Consider the following 17902-nt stretch of genomic DNA (forward strand, 5'->3'; position numbering starts at 1 on the left):
GTAGACTTATGCCACAGGTTAACAAATCTTAATGTGAATAATAGTATTATCAAAAATTGTTACCTAAATGGTAGATTTTGTCCTGATCATAAAAATATTCCTAAATTATTATTTTTTTATAAACAGATTTATGTACTTCACTTTACACTAAATATTTTCTTTATCCTAAAAGCAGTATCTTAATTTATGTTTTTAACACAATTTAAAATATGAATACTCAGATGACCATAATTTACATTGCATTTACACAAGAATAAAATTACCTAGTATTGATATTTAATCATAAATACTTTCTAAGTTACTGCTAATGCAATTATTATACTATGGATATTGCTATATCTGGTGCCGTCCTAAAAGCTGGAACGCCCCTCGTATTTATTGGATTCTTCTGACATTAGTTTCTTCTTTACTCCACCAAATAAAAATAATAGTTTTCCAGAGATATTTTTGTTGTCTATCCATTTTCTAACCCGTTATAGATTTTTAATCAATGTATGTGTATTATATTCTTTCTGTAATAACATATTCCTTAGCTAGTGGAAACATCGCTTCTCAAACTTCGCTTATCAAATCGTAAGACAATCAAATTAACTTTTTCTTATAAGAATAACATTAACAACTGACGCTGTGACAAGATCTCAATTTGTAATATGTTAAAATAACAAATTCTTCATCATAAAACTGTAATATCAAAATGTTGTATGGCTTTTAAAAATCTTCCTTAAGTTTAACGTACCGTAAAGTATAAATGATTTAGAATATAGATTCTACGGAGGGGAAATAGAAATAAAAAAATGTTTATGTTATAATTATTTAAAATTCTTATATTAATATTATTTATAATTAATTATGTATTGTGTATAACTGAAATACTTTATTATGATTTAAACATATTATTAAAAAAAATATTTTTTCCATGAAAGTGTATACACATCTTTATTATGGTAGTTTTTGTAGCGGCATATGGCAAGGCGAAAAAAAAACAATTAGACAGCAGCAGCGGTGCATCCACTCTATTCGGATAGGAGACTACAGTAAACTACAAAGTATTCGACTAGGAATCTAATAAAGTTGATGCACCGCGAATTCATATTATACTACGATTGATTCTCTTAACAGATAGTCGATGATTAAAACAGCTGCAGGTCACTCCTTCAAAATAATCAGCATTTAAAACGAAACCCGCGAGTTTTGCGGCATCCGGCTGACGGCTGTAGAAAACACTTTGTTCGTGCCAATTTGAAATGATATAGTTGAGTTATGAACGACGAAAAAATGAATTCACATAACATTGAAGCAGAATATATGGACATTGCGAATAGAAACGCTTGGCCGATCATCTACCAGGTAAGTTCTGTGAATGTATGACGCGTTGGTTTACGTTGTATATGCCACGCAAGAGTAATTGGGTTCACAACAAGAACAAACTACTAAATTGTTAATGTTTTAACCCTTTTGCTTTGAGAATAACAACCTCTATAATAAAATTCTTACTTAAAAAACTTTTTATCATTTATTACAAAAGTTAAGTAAGTATGAGGGTATACTTAAAATAAATAGAAACTTTACATAAGTACATTTTAAGTGCTGTAGAATTAAACTTCTCAACTAAACTCATACATAGATATACTTACAAGGCTACATAAATCATGCCCATTTTTTTTTGTAATACTTTTAAAATGTACATAACATAAATCAAATCAAGCTTTGTCAGTTAATTTGTAAATATCTATGAAATCTGTATCAATTGTATTACATTGAAGTGATTACATATAAATAATATAATAAATGAAAGTCAGATCCACTAAATACAAAATATTTTATTTGTTTCATGCCCTACAAACTGCTCTCTCAAGTCTTCATTATAGTATACAAACTTTTTTCATGTACCTACAATATTTATTTATTTTTTATTAAAATCCTTCATCTTTAAATAGTTAAATATTTGTACATTAAATACAATTTAATTATTACAGAAAATTGGAAGAGAATGTCAATCCTACCCGTATACATGCCTTGAAGCTAAAAAACCTCAAAACAAGCCATTAAATCGTTACCGGGATGTAAACCCATATGACCATAGCCGAGTTGTCTTGACTCGTTCTGAACGTGACTATATCAATGCAAATTTAGTAAAGGTAAGATTTTGAAACAGCTCAATTCTTAGAATAATAGAATATTGATTAAAATGTATACTCTACCCCTCTTGGGTGTTAAATATTGGATGTTAAAATTACTACTACTCTACATACTCTAAACAATGGTTTCCCATCATAGTATGATAACTCAATTATAAAATTAAATTTCTTTGGCTAAAAATTTTAATTGTACCTTGATCTCCATTTAAACAATAACTGATAATATGGCCCAAAATCTTAAGGCCTTGAATGAAGATAACTATTGTGACTCACCCCAATACACAATAATACCTTCTGTGATATTTAATATTATGCACTAAAAATAAATTCCGAATTTCACTAAATACAGTATTCTATATACAGTAGAAATTTAACCTTAATCCAACCTTTCATCCATTTATAAAATCTATCATTTTAAACTAAAGTATAAATAGATCAGTCAATATCCAACTTCAATGTGCACAGTAAATGTTAAATAAAATTTATAAAACTGTACTGGGAATTAAAAAATAGATAGGCAGACTTGCCATCTGATGTTAAGTGGTCATCACCGCCTATAACATTGGCACCGTAAGAAATATTAATCCCATCCCTCACATCGCCTAGGCCCACTAAGCGTGGGAAATAAGATGAGATGTCCCTTGTGCCTCTAGTTATATTGTCACATTGACCTTTGACACTACCTAAGTCTTACAGTATGTATATTTTTTCAAACCAGTAGTAGTTTTATGACAATCAATAAGCAAGTGTAACACATAAATTGAATAAAGGTTTTTGAATGGATGTGGCAAAAATACATTTATAATTTCAAAAAATATTATAGTTTTTATTATAAGTTTAAGCAAATGTATAGGGAATTGTTAGCTTTATTGTTTGGCAATGGGAGTCTAAAAGGTAGAATATATTTTTTACGGACGCCCGACGAAATCGCTCCATAAGGTCATCAGCTGCAATTTTGCGTAGGATGTATAGTTTCTAACAGGGGAGTATCACGACAGTCACGATGATCAAATCTTTATTGATCTGTATCAATTATATTTACTCTCCCATCGCAGTGCCATTTCCTAAGTCCAGAGAACTATTCAGCGCCCCAAATTCACTTCATAAAAATCGGTCCAACCGTTTAGTAGCTGTTCGGTAACATTTACACGTACGCGTAGTAGAATTATTTATCCTAAGATAAATAATTAAACAAAAATGTCAATAAAACTTAAGTAAGAATACTTGTTTCAATAAATCTAAATCCTCGTTGCTTATTCTCATTGGACAACTGCAAACGGTTGAAAACAAATAGCGCATAATAAATATGGATCAATTTACTTGAATAAAGTTTCGTGCATTTACGTTTAACAACTTTGAATACGTTAATTTGTAAAGATTAGAAGAGCTTTAATTTGCTTAAATGGTTTACTATTATGTTATATCTTATTCCTACTTTTATTAAAGATAAAACCCATGAAACGTATCATAGTAAACGTTATCAATTAAACACTGAGATTTTGATTGACTTGTATATACAACGCATGCGAAAATTGCTGACTGCAACCAATATAAAACAATCAGTAGTGATACTTCCGTCCGCACCAAGCCTACACACAGCTCTATTCCATTGCAACATTTTTTTCTCATATATTGTTTAATTTTACCGATTAATATTTTCAAAATTGAAAGATAACTTATATTTGTATGAAGCAATAAAGTAGTAGTTGTAGTATTTGGATAAATGTGACTTATTAATAAATTATACTTTTTACTGGACTGAAAATATTTTACTATTTTGTGATTTACAATTGAGCGGCATAAATGAGACTTGGCAGATGTTATAAAAAATAAATTATTAGACCGGTTTTTTTCTAAGCTACTTAACATTGTTGACGTCAATGTCAGTGTATAGTCCGTTCACAGTTATTTTACCTCTGGCTATTAAGTTGGCTAACTTGTGCAATGTGTTGCTATAGCTAGTTTCTAAAATTATTTTTGTATAAAATTAGGAAATCATGATAGATTTGGGAATATTTGGTGGTAGTGGCAGAATGATATGAAGCTGTCCTTGATATAAAATACCTATTTACTTCTACCTGAGCCAAATGGAGAATTGTATTTTTAACCCGTATACAGTGGTGGTCATATATCTACATAATTCGGTGCAACCGGTGGTAGTAGCTAGAGGAGACGGGCCCGTAGACAGATGTAGGCGTGGCGTTATACATATGATTATATCTGTAGCAATGCTCCTTTACTTTGTATAGTCATAAACACGCTATTTCAAGTATATAATTATTTTTTGGTAGTAAATAAAAACAAGTTTTTATTACTCAATTACTCAATTACGGATTGGTCAAAGTTTTTATTTAGAATAAGAATTATCTAAATGGACATCATCAGAAGACAACGAATAATCAGAAGTGTTATAAGACTCAGTATCCAACCCATCGTTTACTTGTATAATATTTTTTTCAATTTCATTGTCTACGTATCTGTTTGGTAAAATTTATCATCAATATGATGAACATGCTTACATTGCTTTTGCCATTCCTCTGTAGTAATTGATTGGAAAGCTTCATTGGTCAGCTTTACTATAAGTTCTGCCAATTGTCCACATTTTTACTGGCTATTCGCCTTTTTTAACAGATTCCATATAAATTCGATAGGGTTTAGTTCGCAATAGTAGCTCTTTTATAATTTCATAAAGATGACCTTTGAGCATGGTGGGTAGATAAGCCAATCCCTTGCTTTTTATCCAAAGTTGCATATCGGCATTAGATGACCTCTTTGTTGGTGGCTTATTCACCTGGACAGTATAATAAGTTGCGTTATCCATAACCATTAAGCAAATTGGCGGTAAATTAGGTATAAGTTTTTCTTGTAGCCATTTCATGGATTTTCATGATTTGGTTTTATTTATGTAATCGAGATAATTTAAATATTAATTGTGCATTTGGTATGAAACCTATTTCACTAATCATATCACACTCACAATCACATAAATGCGTGGGATTTGCTAGATTTCAGCTAGTATAAGTTCAGGAAAGCTGCCTGTCAATCAGTGTTATCTACGTTGAATTTTAGAATTGAGGTAGAATTTCAAATCAATATTGTCGAAAGGAATATTCGAGACTATATTTAAATGATATAGAAACTAGCTTTTTGACCTAAATACGTATATATTTAAATTGAGGTAATTTGTAACAATTTTATCAAATTATTGTCTCTTGTACCGCTAACCATAAATGCGAATTTCTTCTATTCACTGACTGACTTTATTACTTTTTTGACATTTATTTCTACCAGTTTATTTACAGCCATTTCACTCACGTCAGTTTCCAACGAAGCTTCTAAATTGGCTTTAAAGTTTAAAGTTCTAGAAATTAAATTGTTCAGTACGTTTATAATTTGTTTCAGCTGTGGAATATATTATTATACTATAATACGTGAGGCTTCTTCGTTTTTTATTGAATTATTTTGGAAAATAATTAAAACATAATATTAGTAATATTAGTGTGTGTAAAATCATCAGTACTTTTTAAATTTTAAATTGAAAAATATTGCTCATCATTCTCTCTTAGGTATGATCTCAGAAATGTACTATATTATTAAATGCAGGCTAATACGATTGAATATAATATAATTAATTTTGAGCAAACTGATTATGTATGTTATAGTTAACATTCGATTCGAAGTCCGTTCATAAAATTTAAAGATAACTTTACATACAACTACATTAATTTTTAGCACTATCTTAAGTGCGGATATAGTGCCTTAGATCATGTTACCTACTTGCATAATAAGAGGTTGCTATTTATAGTTTCATAAAAGTGAAATTATAAGTTGATCGTGTGTAGTGTAGTTGTTATAAGAATATATTCTCCAGTCGCCCTTGACACCTAGTCCGACTATAAATGTCGTGTAACTTTAGATTAACTGACAAATGTGGTGCATCGTCGTCATGGTCGAAGTCGAGTATGCAATCAACTCATCCGTCCCCCAGATGCATAACATATAGTTTTGTATGTGCACATATATGTAAAAAATATTACGTTTATATTATATAACGATCAAGATTCGTCTCAAAGCGTCTATACGTTGGTCAACAGTTTTTGCATATAATTCGGAAAGTTGTATAATTAAATAAAGTAAACCGATAAATAAGTAAAAAACTATATTTAAAGATAATCAACTCAAATCAGGTTAGATTCTTGTAGGTCTGTCGCTGTGGAAAATGTGGCGCCTAGGTGGCGCTTTACGTGTATGTTTCCTGAAAAATATACATATATTTAGGGCGGTTCAGCGAAATCCGCTGAAATGCATTTGAAAAGACAGTGCATCGGACTATATAATTTGCTTCGTCCACCAATTAATACCGTATAGTATTGAAGTGGTTTAAAATTGTCATGCAATTAAATTATTAAATATGTATAAGGGCTCGTACGACCGTGCAGAGTTTACATTAAAATATTATAGTGATCGATCGTGTATTATTAGGGTTCATTCGTTTTTAGTTTGTTGGTGAAAAACATTAACATCCGTAACGGATGTATTTTATGTCTTATCAAAATCATATGAATTACAAAACCAATTATGCCAAAATAACTGTTAATAATAGATTTATGTAATAAACGACATTCATAGATGTCTAAGTTAGGCGCCCGCGTGCTTGTGGAATTATATGTTGTCATTGTCATTGTCATTTGGCAATAAGTGATTGTAAAATTCTTTAAAATTAAATCTGTTCAGATCAATAAGCATTTTTATACGTAATACGATACCGATTTTATACCAAGTTTAAAGAGAAACCATAATTGATTGTGAATGTTTATATAATCTATACCAATATATGTTATAACTCATCATGACAAACATTAGAGAATCTTTGGAATTTAATACGCAGACCAAACCCGAACAACGCTTCCAATATTTTCATACAATCAACTGCTGTCAGGAATGCTACTACGAATTGTTATTTACTTGAGAGTTTTACAATAACTAGTGTAGAAAACACCGTCGCAGAATTTTTCTATACATATTTTTCCGTTGGTAAATATTGAACGTCAACAAGCAAGTGAATGATGATATTAATTTGATTCGATATCATCTATAACTATAATTCGTTTCCAACATGCCTGATCTCCTATCAGGCAACTTGCATTCAACGATGTCAGCTAACCGAGTTGTATGTTGTTCTCTGCCTTTATAATTGAAACTAACGATAGACGACTAAGATATACGCCCGTTGCGAACTTAATAGAATTAAATGTCATACGTGTGTATTACATTAATGCTTTAAGGATTTATTCGTTAAACTCGAAGAAATCAGACAGCATGTATTTTAAATAATATCTTTCTAATATTATAATTTCAAACTATTATTTAAATTTACTTGCATTACGTTTATATTAAGAACAAATTTATATAAATTGTTTTTATTTTATAAATTATTATAAAATAATACGATTAATATATTAATGTACACAAAAAATAGTTTTCTTTATGGTACAACAAGAAATTTTAAGCATAGAATACAGTGCACGAGTCGGCTTTATTTATTTAAATCTAACCAATCAGTGTTATTTAAAACATATACTCATTAGTAATTGAAATCGCTAATAGTATACAATTATACAGCTTTATTTGTAAAGGTTTTTTAACGCGTGTAATTATTTAAATACTGGCTTCTCTCTGTAATTATTGATTTGGTTACAGAGAGAATGAATTTTGACCGATTTGTATTATATATATCTAGAAGTTACATTAGTTAGTTTAATTTTAGATGGAACGTGCAAACCGGAAGTATATACTGACTCAAGGGCCGCTCGCTTTCACCGTCGGTCACTTTTGGCTGATGGTCTGGGAACAGAACAGTCGCGCAATCCTCATGCTGAATAAGATCATCGAGAAGAACGAGATCAAATGTCACTGGTACTGGCCCCATGGTGTCGGCGAGGACGAAAAGTTTGTCCTCTCCGATGTCAAACTAACCGTCGAACAAATAAGCGAGGAGGATTGCAACTATTACACTACCCGTGTTTTTAGGTGAGTTGATGTGCACTTTGTTTTAATTTATTGTCGCCTTGCAGTTTTATGCGAAAACAATTTAGATCCACCAGGATCACGGACCACCAAAGCGGAAATGGTAGAGAAAAGAGATGTCGTTAATAACAAATAGCACGTATCAAATGTATTTCCACATCTGGCCGCTTTGGTGGATATTGGACCTTAACCTTTTATTTATACGACGCGCTCACACCGCACGCAACACAGGCAACGCGTGTAACAACTGAGCGCTGATTTCCCGGAAGCAGTTCACTGAATTCCATAATTTGCAATTCCTTTGCACGAACAAGCTAAATCTTGTTTGATAATTAAGCCTTAATGTATATTTTTTTCTATATAATTTCATAATTATCATCAACAAATGTCAACACAGAGGAAATTGTTTACGAGAAGCGATTTAATAACGTCTAATACTACGAATTAATATATTACTCCAGCTCATTAGTTATAGATTATCTTTTATTAATGCGATGCGAAATCGTCATGAATCAGCTTATGCGAAAGATTTTTTATTGAATACACAAATGTTTGTACACAATTCTGCCTCCTTTCCTTATTATATATAGTTTTATCGCTAAACGTGATAGCGATGTGTTCACCACTTATTGTAAAATTCACTTTCAATTGCTCATTTTCATGATTATGTGTTGTATATATATAAAGGTATTTATTCTTTCGAGATAACGCCTCAGTTAACGCTTCTGTGAAATAATATTAGTATTTTTAATTCTATTATTTTTCAATTTCTGCTATTTCATATATTTATTGTAACATATTTAACTATTCATTGAAACTGTGCGTCACGTAAGATTCATGCTATGATTACTCCTTAAGGGACATTGCGTTTATTCGTATTGCTCTGTTTTTTGGTACATTGTGCAACCAAAATAATTATTGGCACTTATTGGATTTTGTTTATTATAACACCAAGCATTTTCAAATATATAATATATTAGTTGTCACCAAACCGCTTATTATTAACAAAATCGGGAAAAGGATCGACGGATCTCAAATAATAATTAATATTGGTCACAGTTTCATGCCGATGCGATCAGTAGTTTTCACGTGATTGACGCACAATGAAAAAATAATATATGGATAGATTAAGCGTAAGAATACTTTTTGGAAAGACATAATCTCGCTGAGTTTCTTTCATCAAGCAAGCAAGCGTAATTCCATATTGAAAAGAATTTTAGTTTCGATGAATCGCCAATAGTTTATAAATTTTCTACAAATAAATGTAACAATAAAACAAGAATGGAAAAGAACCATGTAATTCGCGTAGGTAACAAGCACCAACGTGGGCTTTCTGCTCGTTATAAAAACGCCGACTCGAAGCGCATAGAATTGCATTAGATTTATCTACGAGCGAAGACTATTTACACACGCGTACTTGTTATATTTTATGAAGCGAATATTGTGCGAATTGTACTATCAAATATTATAATTTAAGCGTCTAGTTTATATATATTTATAGTTTAACAAGGTATCGATATCAGATCGATACGAGAGCTTATATCATGACTAAGGTTGAGCCTGGAATTAGCCTAGCGAATGACGTGCAACCGATAGCGACGGAGGCTTAAAAGTCGTTATATTTATTTTAAGAAACTGATTATTTAATAATATATAGAAATTAATTGCTTAGAGGTAAAGCGGATATATTTTTTTACTTAGTGTTACATAAAAACTCATCTGTAAACAGTAGGATCAATAAGAAATAATTAACTAAAATTGAACATACACCTTAGTATTTCATCAGAAAAACGCATCGATGACATTTAACTCATAATTTTTGTTTAATTTCATAACTTAATAATTATAGTTCTAATTAACGTACATAGGTACGTACATAAAATAAAGTTTATAATATGTTAAAAATAATATATATTAAATATAAATAATGTCATCTCTTATAGAATCTTCGACATGGAGAGCTCTGAAAGTCGTGAGGTCATACAGTTCCACTACACGACGTGGCCCGACTTCGGTGTCCCTTCTTCCCCTGTGGCTTTCCTGGAGTTCTTAAAGAAGGTCCGCTCGTCTGGCGCCCTGGACCCTGAAGTTGGCCCACCCGTCGTACACTGCAGTGCTGGTATTGGACGATCAGGAACGTTCTGCTTGGTCGACTCCTGTCTTGTTATTGTGAGTACTGATATACACATGTACAATTAAAACATTAAACTGTACAGGTTTATGTATATGTATACATATGAATGATTATAGAGGTGTCCGGCATAGGTCCTACTCATACACTATTCCTAAAAAAGACTTTTTTTTATAGCATAGATAGGTGGACTGCCAAATGGGTCACCACTGCCCAAATAAATTGGTGCCGTAAGAAATGTTATCGATTCCTTACATCGCCAATGCGGCCCCAACGTTGGGAACTGAGATGTGACTGTACCTTGTGCCTATAGTTATTCAGGCGTTCTTAAAACTTGGACACAACAATCTTAATGATTGCTACCTCGTTGTAGAACATAATATGATGAGTGGTCTACCACCAAGTAGATCCTAATCGATGTCATTAGGATGTTCCAATAGACAATTTACTACTTTTTGCTGGTTTGAAATATTCCAAATCGTTTTTTTATGACGAATAATAATAAGGTTGGTTCGACTACTTCAGTTAATGTCTGTCTCGGCGCTACAGCACTATTGTTACAACTTCTCAAGCGTTTCTAATTATATACAATTCATTTCACTATTAATCGCACATTTTCAACGAGTTGACGTTATTGTTAACAATTCGACTGATATGTTACTGATTTTATGTAATACTTGTTACAGATCGAAAAGGAAGGCATGGAAAGTGTGAACATACAGCAGATCCTTTTAGAAATGCGCAAGGATCGCATGGGCTTGATACAGACGCCGGATCAGTTACGTTTTTCATATCAGGCCATCATCGAAGGCTTCAAACGATTCAATCCTAATTTCGTAAGTATTTTTCTCATAGATTTTAATTAAAATAAATCGAATACACTTTGTGGTACCTCAGTTTTTAAAACAGTAATCGCAAAAACGAAGAAGGCGTAGAGCTTTAATATTGACTGTACCGGGTCGCTTTGGACTGTACGCTTGTGATAAACAAACAACACTTTTCGTCATTCGTCATTGTTTAAAAAGTAACTGTATCCTTAAAAATATTATTCACGGTGAGCTGTATTAAGTAATTTATATATTTCTAGGGAGGTTGTTATTGTTAACATTTTCTGTCTCTATCAACAGAAGGAGGATCCAAAAATGGAAGAGAGTATATATTCAACAGTCGCCGAGGAGAACGAGGAGGAAGCGCCACCACCACCGCCACCGAGGGCCGAGAGCCTCACCAGGGCTCCGGCCAGGCCCTTGCCCGCTATACCCACCAGTGCTTCACTTGGTACGAATATAACTATCTTCAAGAACTCAGTTGTTGTTCTGATTTGTTTCCAGTCGGCGATTTTGTGTTTGCAACTGATTGCGATTCTTTAGAATAACACTGATAATTATAAAAAAGGTGACAATATGATTTTGGTGCGGTCGGAGTTTTAAATTTTTTATATAATTACTTATATATGATAAATATATAATACCATGCTTATTGACAATTTCGTGAACTGGATTTGTAACAAAATTGTAATATCATATCCACTCGAAGGTTTTCTTTAAACCGAGCAATTATATTTACGGGTTTACAAGCATAGTCATAATTAGGTAGTATTTATGATTAAAATGATGGAAATATTAAAATGAATTTAAATGAACTCATTCAACAATCCAATAGAATTAAAAGTGACAATGAACATTATTTTCCAGGCAACTTGAACTATACACGTTCGCCAGAGGGCTCTAGCTCGGACGACGAGCCGCCGACGCCTCCAGCGCGCGAGTGCTCCTCCCCGGCCTCTTCTGCCGACGACGAGGACGATGAGCCGATATCAGTTACTGAAAGGTGAAATACTTTTAGATTACTTACAAAATTACGAAAAGTTATTTCATGGAAATAAACTCGACCGTATCGTTTATAAATATATAAGTAATTTATTTTCTAAATCGCGGTTCAGACAATTACAAATATTGTACACAGTTTTATGATCAATTAACATATTATTTTAGCTAGATCTTCCTTTAATGCCATGCTTTAAATCTACCTGAGTTTTTCGCTGACAAATACCACATTACTTGGTAGTAAGACTTTGTGCAAATCCGTCTGTGTAGGTACCACCCACTCATCAAGTATTCTGCCGCCACAAAGAAATACTTAGTATTGTTGTGACCCGGTTTAACAGGGTGAGTGAGCCAGTGTAACTACAGGCACTACGGAGATTTGGTGGGGCATTGGCGATGTATGGCATAGTTAGGTTAGGTTAGGTTTCTTTCAGTGTCAATGTCTTTGAGCGATCGTGACCACTTTACATCAGGTGGCCCATTTTCCCGTCCACCTTACCTATAACATAATAAAAACTTAGCATTTTTATAACGGTTTAAGTCATTTCGATATGAACACTTACCATCGGCGAGTTGATGAATTCATTAACGTGTATTACTAACGTGCTATAACTATATTGCGTATTATGTTTCAGCGGCGAGAACGGCGAGACGCTGCGACGGCGCCGCACCCGCGAGCTCGCCGAGCGCGTCTCCGTGATGAAGAAACGTGCGCGCGACGCCGAGAGATGGCACGCCCTCAAGAGGTCTCTATACAAGCCACTCACCATCACATTCGGATTCATTCTAGCCGGCATCGTTATCTACACATACGTCAAACATTAATACTAACACTGTTTACTCATATACCTGAATTTTTGTACACGCAATGTATACGTAGCTTTAGACCGACCCTCGCTACCGAAGCGCCGTCGCCGTGTAGACATCGCGGATTGTGACAACTTGGTTCGTTATCATTATACAATGCAATCGATTTATATATCTTCGATCGTAATCGCTCGATGTACATTTAAGGAATATTTTATATAGAAAATCTGCCATGAAATTATTCATCGAAGTTTTTGTTATTATCAATACGTCTACTTTATTATCTGTTTTTGTTAATAGATCGTTCTAAGTATACAATACGTATATGCGTTTTATGGAGTGTTCAGACTTGACTATTAATTCTATTAGCACGGCACCTGTTAATGCTAGAGAGCTACTTGACGTATTTTTTTATAAAATCATGGTAGTGCATGAAATGATAATTCTAATCTAATCTTAAATAGACGTAGACATTTTTATAAGATTTTTTAACAAAAATGTAATACTTTAACACATTCAATGAACTTTCATAATCTTATTACAAACTTCAGCTGACTTTATCAGCGTGTCTTAGAGTAATTAAACCTTCACATTAACTTCAACCACAAACAACTTGCACTAAACTGGCCCACCTTTTAAGATGTCAATTACGGATCTTATGCCATAGGCTTAGAATAAAAAGTTCACGGCGATATGCGATGCATACGTTCCTGTTGTATTTAAAAATTACCCTACGAAGGAATTTTAGATACTCTTTATCATTTAGAAATTTCGATCTGCTAATAAAAAAAGTAATAAAAAAAGACATTCGAATAATCGTTCTCTATAATGTACACTTAGGTTTCTACAATGAATTTCTTAAAGCATAATTCTATAACGACATGAACTGCGACTGCCAATACATTCAATGATATCAACACATTCTAAACATATATTGCTAAGTGACTATTATAACGTTAAATTATTTTATAAAATCCATTTTGGACAATTTTGTCCATTGTTTAATAGACAAATAAATTTTATTTTTTATGATTTTATTTAAAGTTTTTTATTTCGTCCATTCGACAAGTTGACGTTTCGATTTAATATTCGATGCACAATCGAATGTTTTATGTAAACTCCGAGCATGTTAGATGATTTGTATCATATCGTATGGTATTCAATTCAAAAGATGAGCTTGACTCATGTATCCAACCAGTGCCTAGATTATTTTTTTAGTGTGATACGCATTTTGGAAGTCACAATTCGAAGGATATGATAACCTATTTATAGCTAATTAATATAGATTAATCACATAGATCAACATTCAATAGATCAATTTGAAAAACGTTCGACGATATCGATATTTTTTATAGAATACATCGACGTCAAAGCCTTATATAGCCGTATGTAATATTTTTATTTAAAAGTACTGTCTTTTATGGAAATATTTAATTTTTTTACGTGCTATATTTTATTTTAATTAATTTGAAATGCTGCAAAATGAGCAATACATATTATGTTAAATTTATGATTGTATTTAGTACAAACAATTTAACTTTGCCGGTCTGAAGTTGTAAGTGACGTAATTGTAGCACAGTAAAGTGAAGCCTTCGAACGAAGCGGATACAAATACCCGTTACGTATGATGTAGACTTTGATATCGCTGAATCTGTATCAAATTAATTGTTGTTAAATATGTATTTTGTTCGTTGTTATGTTATATTGCCATTTGTTGTTTTTTGTAACTTTGTTATTTGTTGAATTTTTGTCACTGCATTTAATTTAGTCATGCACAAAAAATAATGAACTAAAATTTGTTCAACATGTCGATGATAGTTTTACATAAAAATGCAAGTTTAAATTTAATGAAACTAGATAAGTTTTATTTTACAATCGAACGATGCAACAAAGTTAAAGTGTTTGTACTGAACTATTTTGTTATGTATAATAATGGTATTTTAAATGTATAATATGTTGACGAAATCACAATTCTCCACACCAGATTATTAACGTGATAATCATTCTAAATGTTTCATTAATTATGAATTATGTGTTATAAATATATTTATTAAACTGTAATATGTAACTTAGTAGTAATTAGTAAAAGTTAACAACAAAATCATTATTATTGTATCATCCGTAGAGTAACATTAGCATGTATGATGATCTGCCACAAACTAAGTGATATAGACAAGTTCTCATATTTACAAGATGTAGAATTAGGAATATGTTATTTAAATTGGTGGGGTTGTAAAATTTGAACAGCGGTTTATTAATTTCAGGTTAAAATCGGAGGAAAACTCTAAAACTGAACCATGCGAAGACTGAAGAGATTAGGTAACAAACATTTTTAGAGAAATTTTATGCGAAACATTGAGATATAAAAGTATTAACATATCTTTATTATTTAAATTTTTCGCTTGTTTTAAAGATGATTTAATTCCATACAAGCGGTTGAAACGAGATCACATGATTCCTAGATTATGATATTAGTACTGAGATTTTTAGAACATGCATCTGAAATCGTATCTTCAATAGAATAAATTAACAACATCCGTCCCGAATTCATAAAAGAACAGTTCAACTAATCCAATAACATTAAGACAACCTGACCGTTACATTGAATTCACTTCATTTAACATAACTTAGACTGCTATAATGACACCAATACCACTAGATCTATACAAATAAACTTAGTGTTAAGAAAACTCGTACAATATAATATCAGATCTTAGCAAATCAATGAAGTCAGGATTTTTGACGGAATTTGTTTTTTGGCGTAATAATAACAACACTTATATTGTTAAATATAATTTGCTTATGTATATGGAATATATCGTAGCTATTGCAGCAAATAGACGTGCCTACACAACTATTAGACTAATAAAGGGTTACTTACTAGCTTAAGTAAAAATTGTAACGAATGTTAGATTGTGTTGATAAGCTCCCAGTTAATAAGTAGGTTAATCTAGTGTTTAGCGAGCTGTCTTAGCTTGGGCTCGATAACGATATCAGAACATTATAGTGCACACAATTTGATCGCCGATTGATCGTCGTACTACATTGTACCGACATTAAAATTTATAATTATCAGATAGGAATTACAGTAACGTCAAGCGGACACGTTATGGATATAATAGAAATATTTTTATAGTGCAATTTTGGTACATTTATCTCAGATTAATGTTAAGATGTCTGAAGTTGAAGAAAAGCGGTCGTGTTCATTGGAAGCACTTCCGCCTTCTGCTATCTCAATACGATTCACTTCCGCTCGCTCCGTTTCACTAATCGAGTATTATGAATTTGATTGAATTTTGTTGCAATGTGATTGTTTAAAAATTACATCGAATAATAATGTAGAAATATTTTTACACGGAATTGCCGATCTAGTACTTCAATGTTTGCATGGTAAATGTGAGAGTGTAAATAATATAAAGTAAACGAGTGAATATTAAATTATTTATTTAGGTCTTATTTTTTGTATCAGAAATTAAAACCTATATTGGGGAAACATTTTTTAACAAATTAATACGTTGTCGCGGTTATTTATTACCATGCTGGGGTAATTTTTTTTTTGTAACCTTTCGAAATGAATGTTTTAGTTACAATGTTCGACTCAATTATACTTTAAAAATCACTGTTAGGGATTGATTATTAATTTTGTCGATAATGAATTTCATCGTAAATTGTTCAGTGCTTTATCTATAAAAGCAGACATGCAGAGTAACTTTAACATTTTTAATATTATAATGAATATTTAGTAGTAGAAAAACTCATCCGCCGGCTGGCGAGGTGCGCACGCCTTTGTCGGGCACTTTAGCAATAATCTTCGTATGATGATGCTCCGACTTGACTTAACGAATCGTTTAGCACTATTCAAACGACGTGCCTTATTCAAAGTTCTATCTTTTATATTATACCTGAGATTTAATATAGGATGTATCGTTATACCGGTTGACATGTATTATGTGATTTATTTTCATGTTCTGGCCAACATACATAACATTACCTATACATAACATAGGTTTAATAATGGAACACATTCTTGCCAATTATGTTAAAGTAACATAATGTTATTTGTTATTGTACAAAATCAAAATATTTCCCCATTAAAGGCATGCAATTGATTTGCACAAACAGAAAACTATACTTTGTTTTGTCGTTGTGAGATAACTGATAATAGATAAGCCATCTGTCACGGATCACGATTAAAACCGTTGGCAGCTTATTGTGGTTTTCACGCTTAGGATTGCACCGACATCTTTAATTGTTGTATTTTAATTCTTTATCTGTGGACAAAGCAAACCTCTAATGTTACATTATTATACTGAAGGCATAAGTTCACAATTTGCAAGCACGTAAAATATAGCAATGAATGAGTTCGAGAATTTTTATAATTGTATTTAAACTTTATAATGTATATCTATAGCAAAATTATTATCCCTCAATTTAATGTTAGACTTTAGGCATTTCTCTTCAAAATATCTACTATTAATTAAATGATACTAATCAGACTATTAATAATAATTAATTAACTTATTACTCATTTGTACATTGACAGATGGTTTACTATATTATAATTATTTAAGTTAGATTTTAGTCTAATATATATAAAAATATATATGAATAAAATTTAGTCAAAAATTATAATTGTGAGTCTTATTTGTGCATTTTGTCATTAAGGATCAAGGACGACTTAACTGTCAGGAATGAAATATGACAGCACCTAAAAAGGGGGTAAGAGCAGTTACCCACCCACTTCATAGCTTCACATGCCGTCCAAGGCATGGGTATAAAATAGTAAAAACGTGTTGGTGCGTTATTACGACAAATAACTGTCTAACCTGAATCGAACTCCTTTGGTATGACAACTATCAGTTTCCTTTGTTCAATCTTATCTTTTGTATAAACCTATTCATGCTCAAGAGAAAATATTTACTAACAAAACGTCGAGTTGCTAAATAATGTAAATCATCATACGACATGCGATG

General features: G+C 31.9%; 1 protein-coding gene across 2 annotated transcripts; it reads left to right on the top strand.

Annotated features, from left to right (window-relative positions):
- The first annotated feature begins 976 nt into the window (after positions 1-976).
- On the top strand, positions 977-17561 carry LOC113400727 (tyrosine-protein phosphatase non-receptor type 61F-like). 2 transcript variants are annotated; one of them, XM_026640380.2, is made up of 9 exons: positions 977-1347; positions 1977-2138; positions 7906-8168; positions 10109-10334; positions 10983-11132; positions 11424-11574; positions 11991-12126; positions 12758-12868; positions 15194-17561. In XM_026640380.2, exons 1-9 carry the CDS (start codon positions 1261-1263, stop codon positions 15237-15239), a joined length of 1332 nt encoding a protein of 443 aa, XP_026496165.1. In that variant the 5' UTR covers positions 977-1260; the 3' UTR covers positions 15240-17561. The 2 variants fall into 2 exon arrangements, with proteins under 2 accessions (XP_026496165.1, XP_026496157.1); XM_026640372.2 differs by lacking the exon at positions 15194-17561 and having other exon boundaries at positions 12758-13966.
- The last annotated feature ends 341 nt before the right edge of the window (positions 17562-17902 follow it).

The sequence above is a fragment of the Vanessa tameamea genome, chromosome Z (assembly GCF_037043105.1).
Source record: "Vanessa tameamea isolate UH-Manoa-2023 chromosome Z, ilVanTame1 primary haplotype, whole genome shotgun sequence".
Classification (NCBI taxonomy): domain Eukaryota; kingdom Metazoa; phylum Arthropoda; class Insecta; order Lepidoptera; family Nymphalidae; genus Vanessa; species Vanessa tameamea.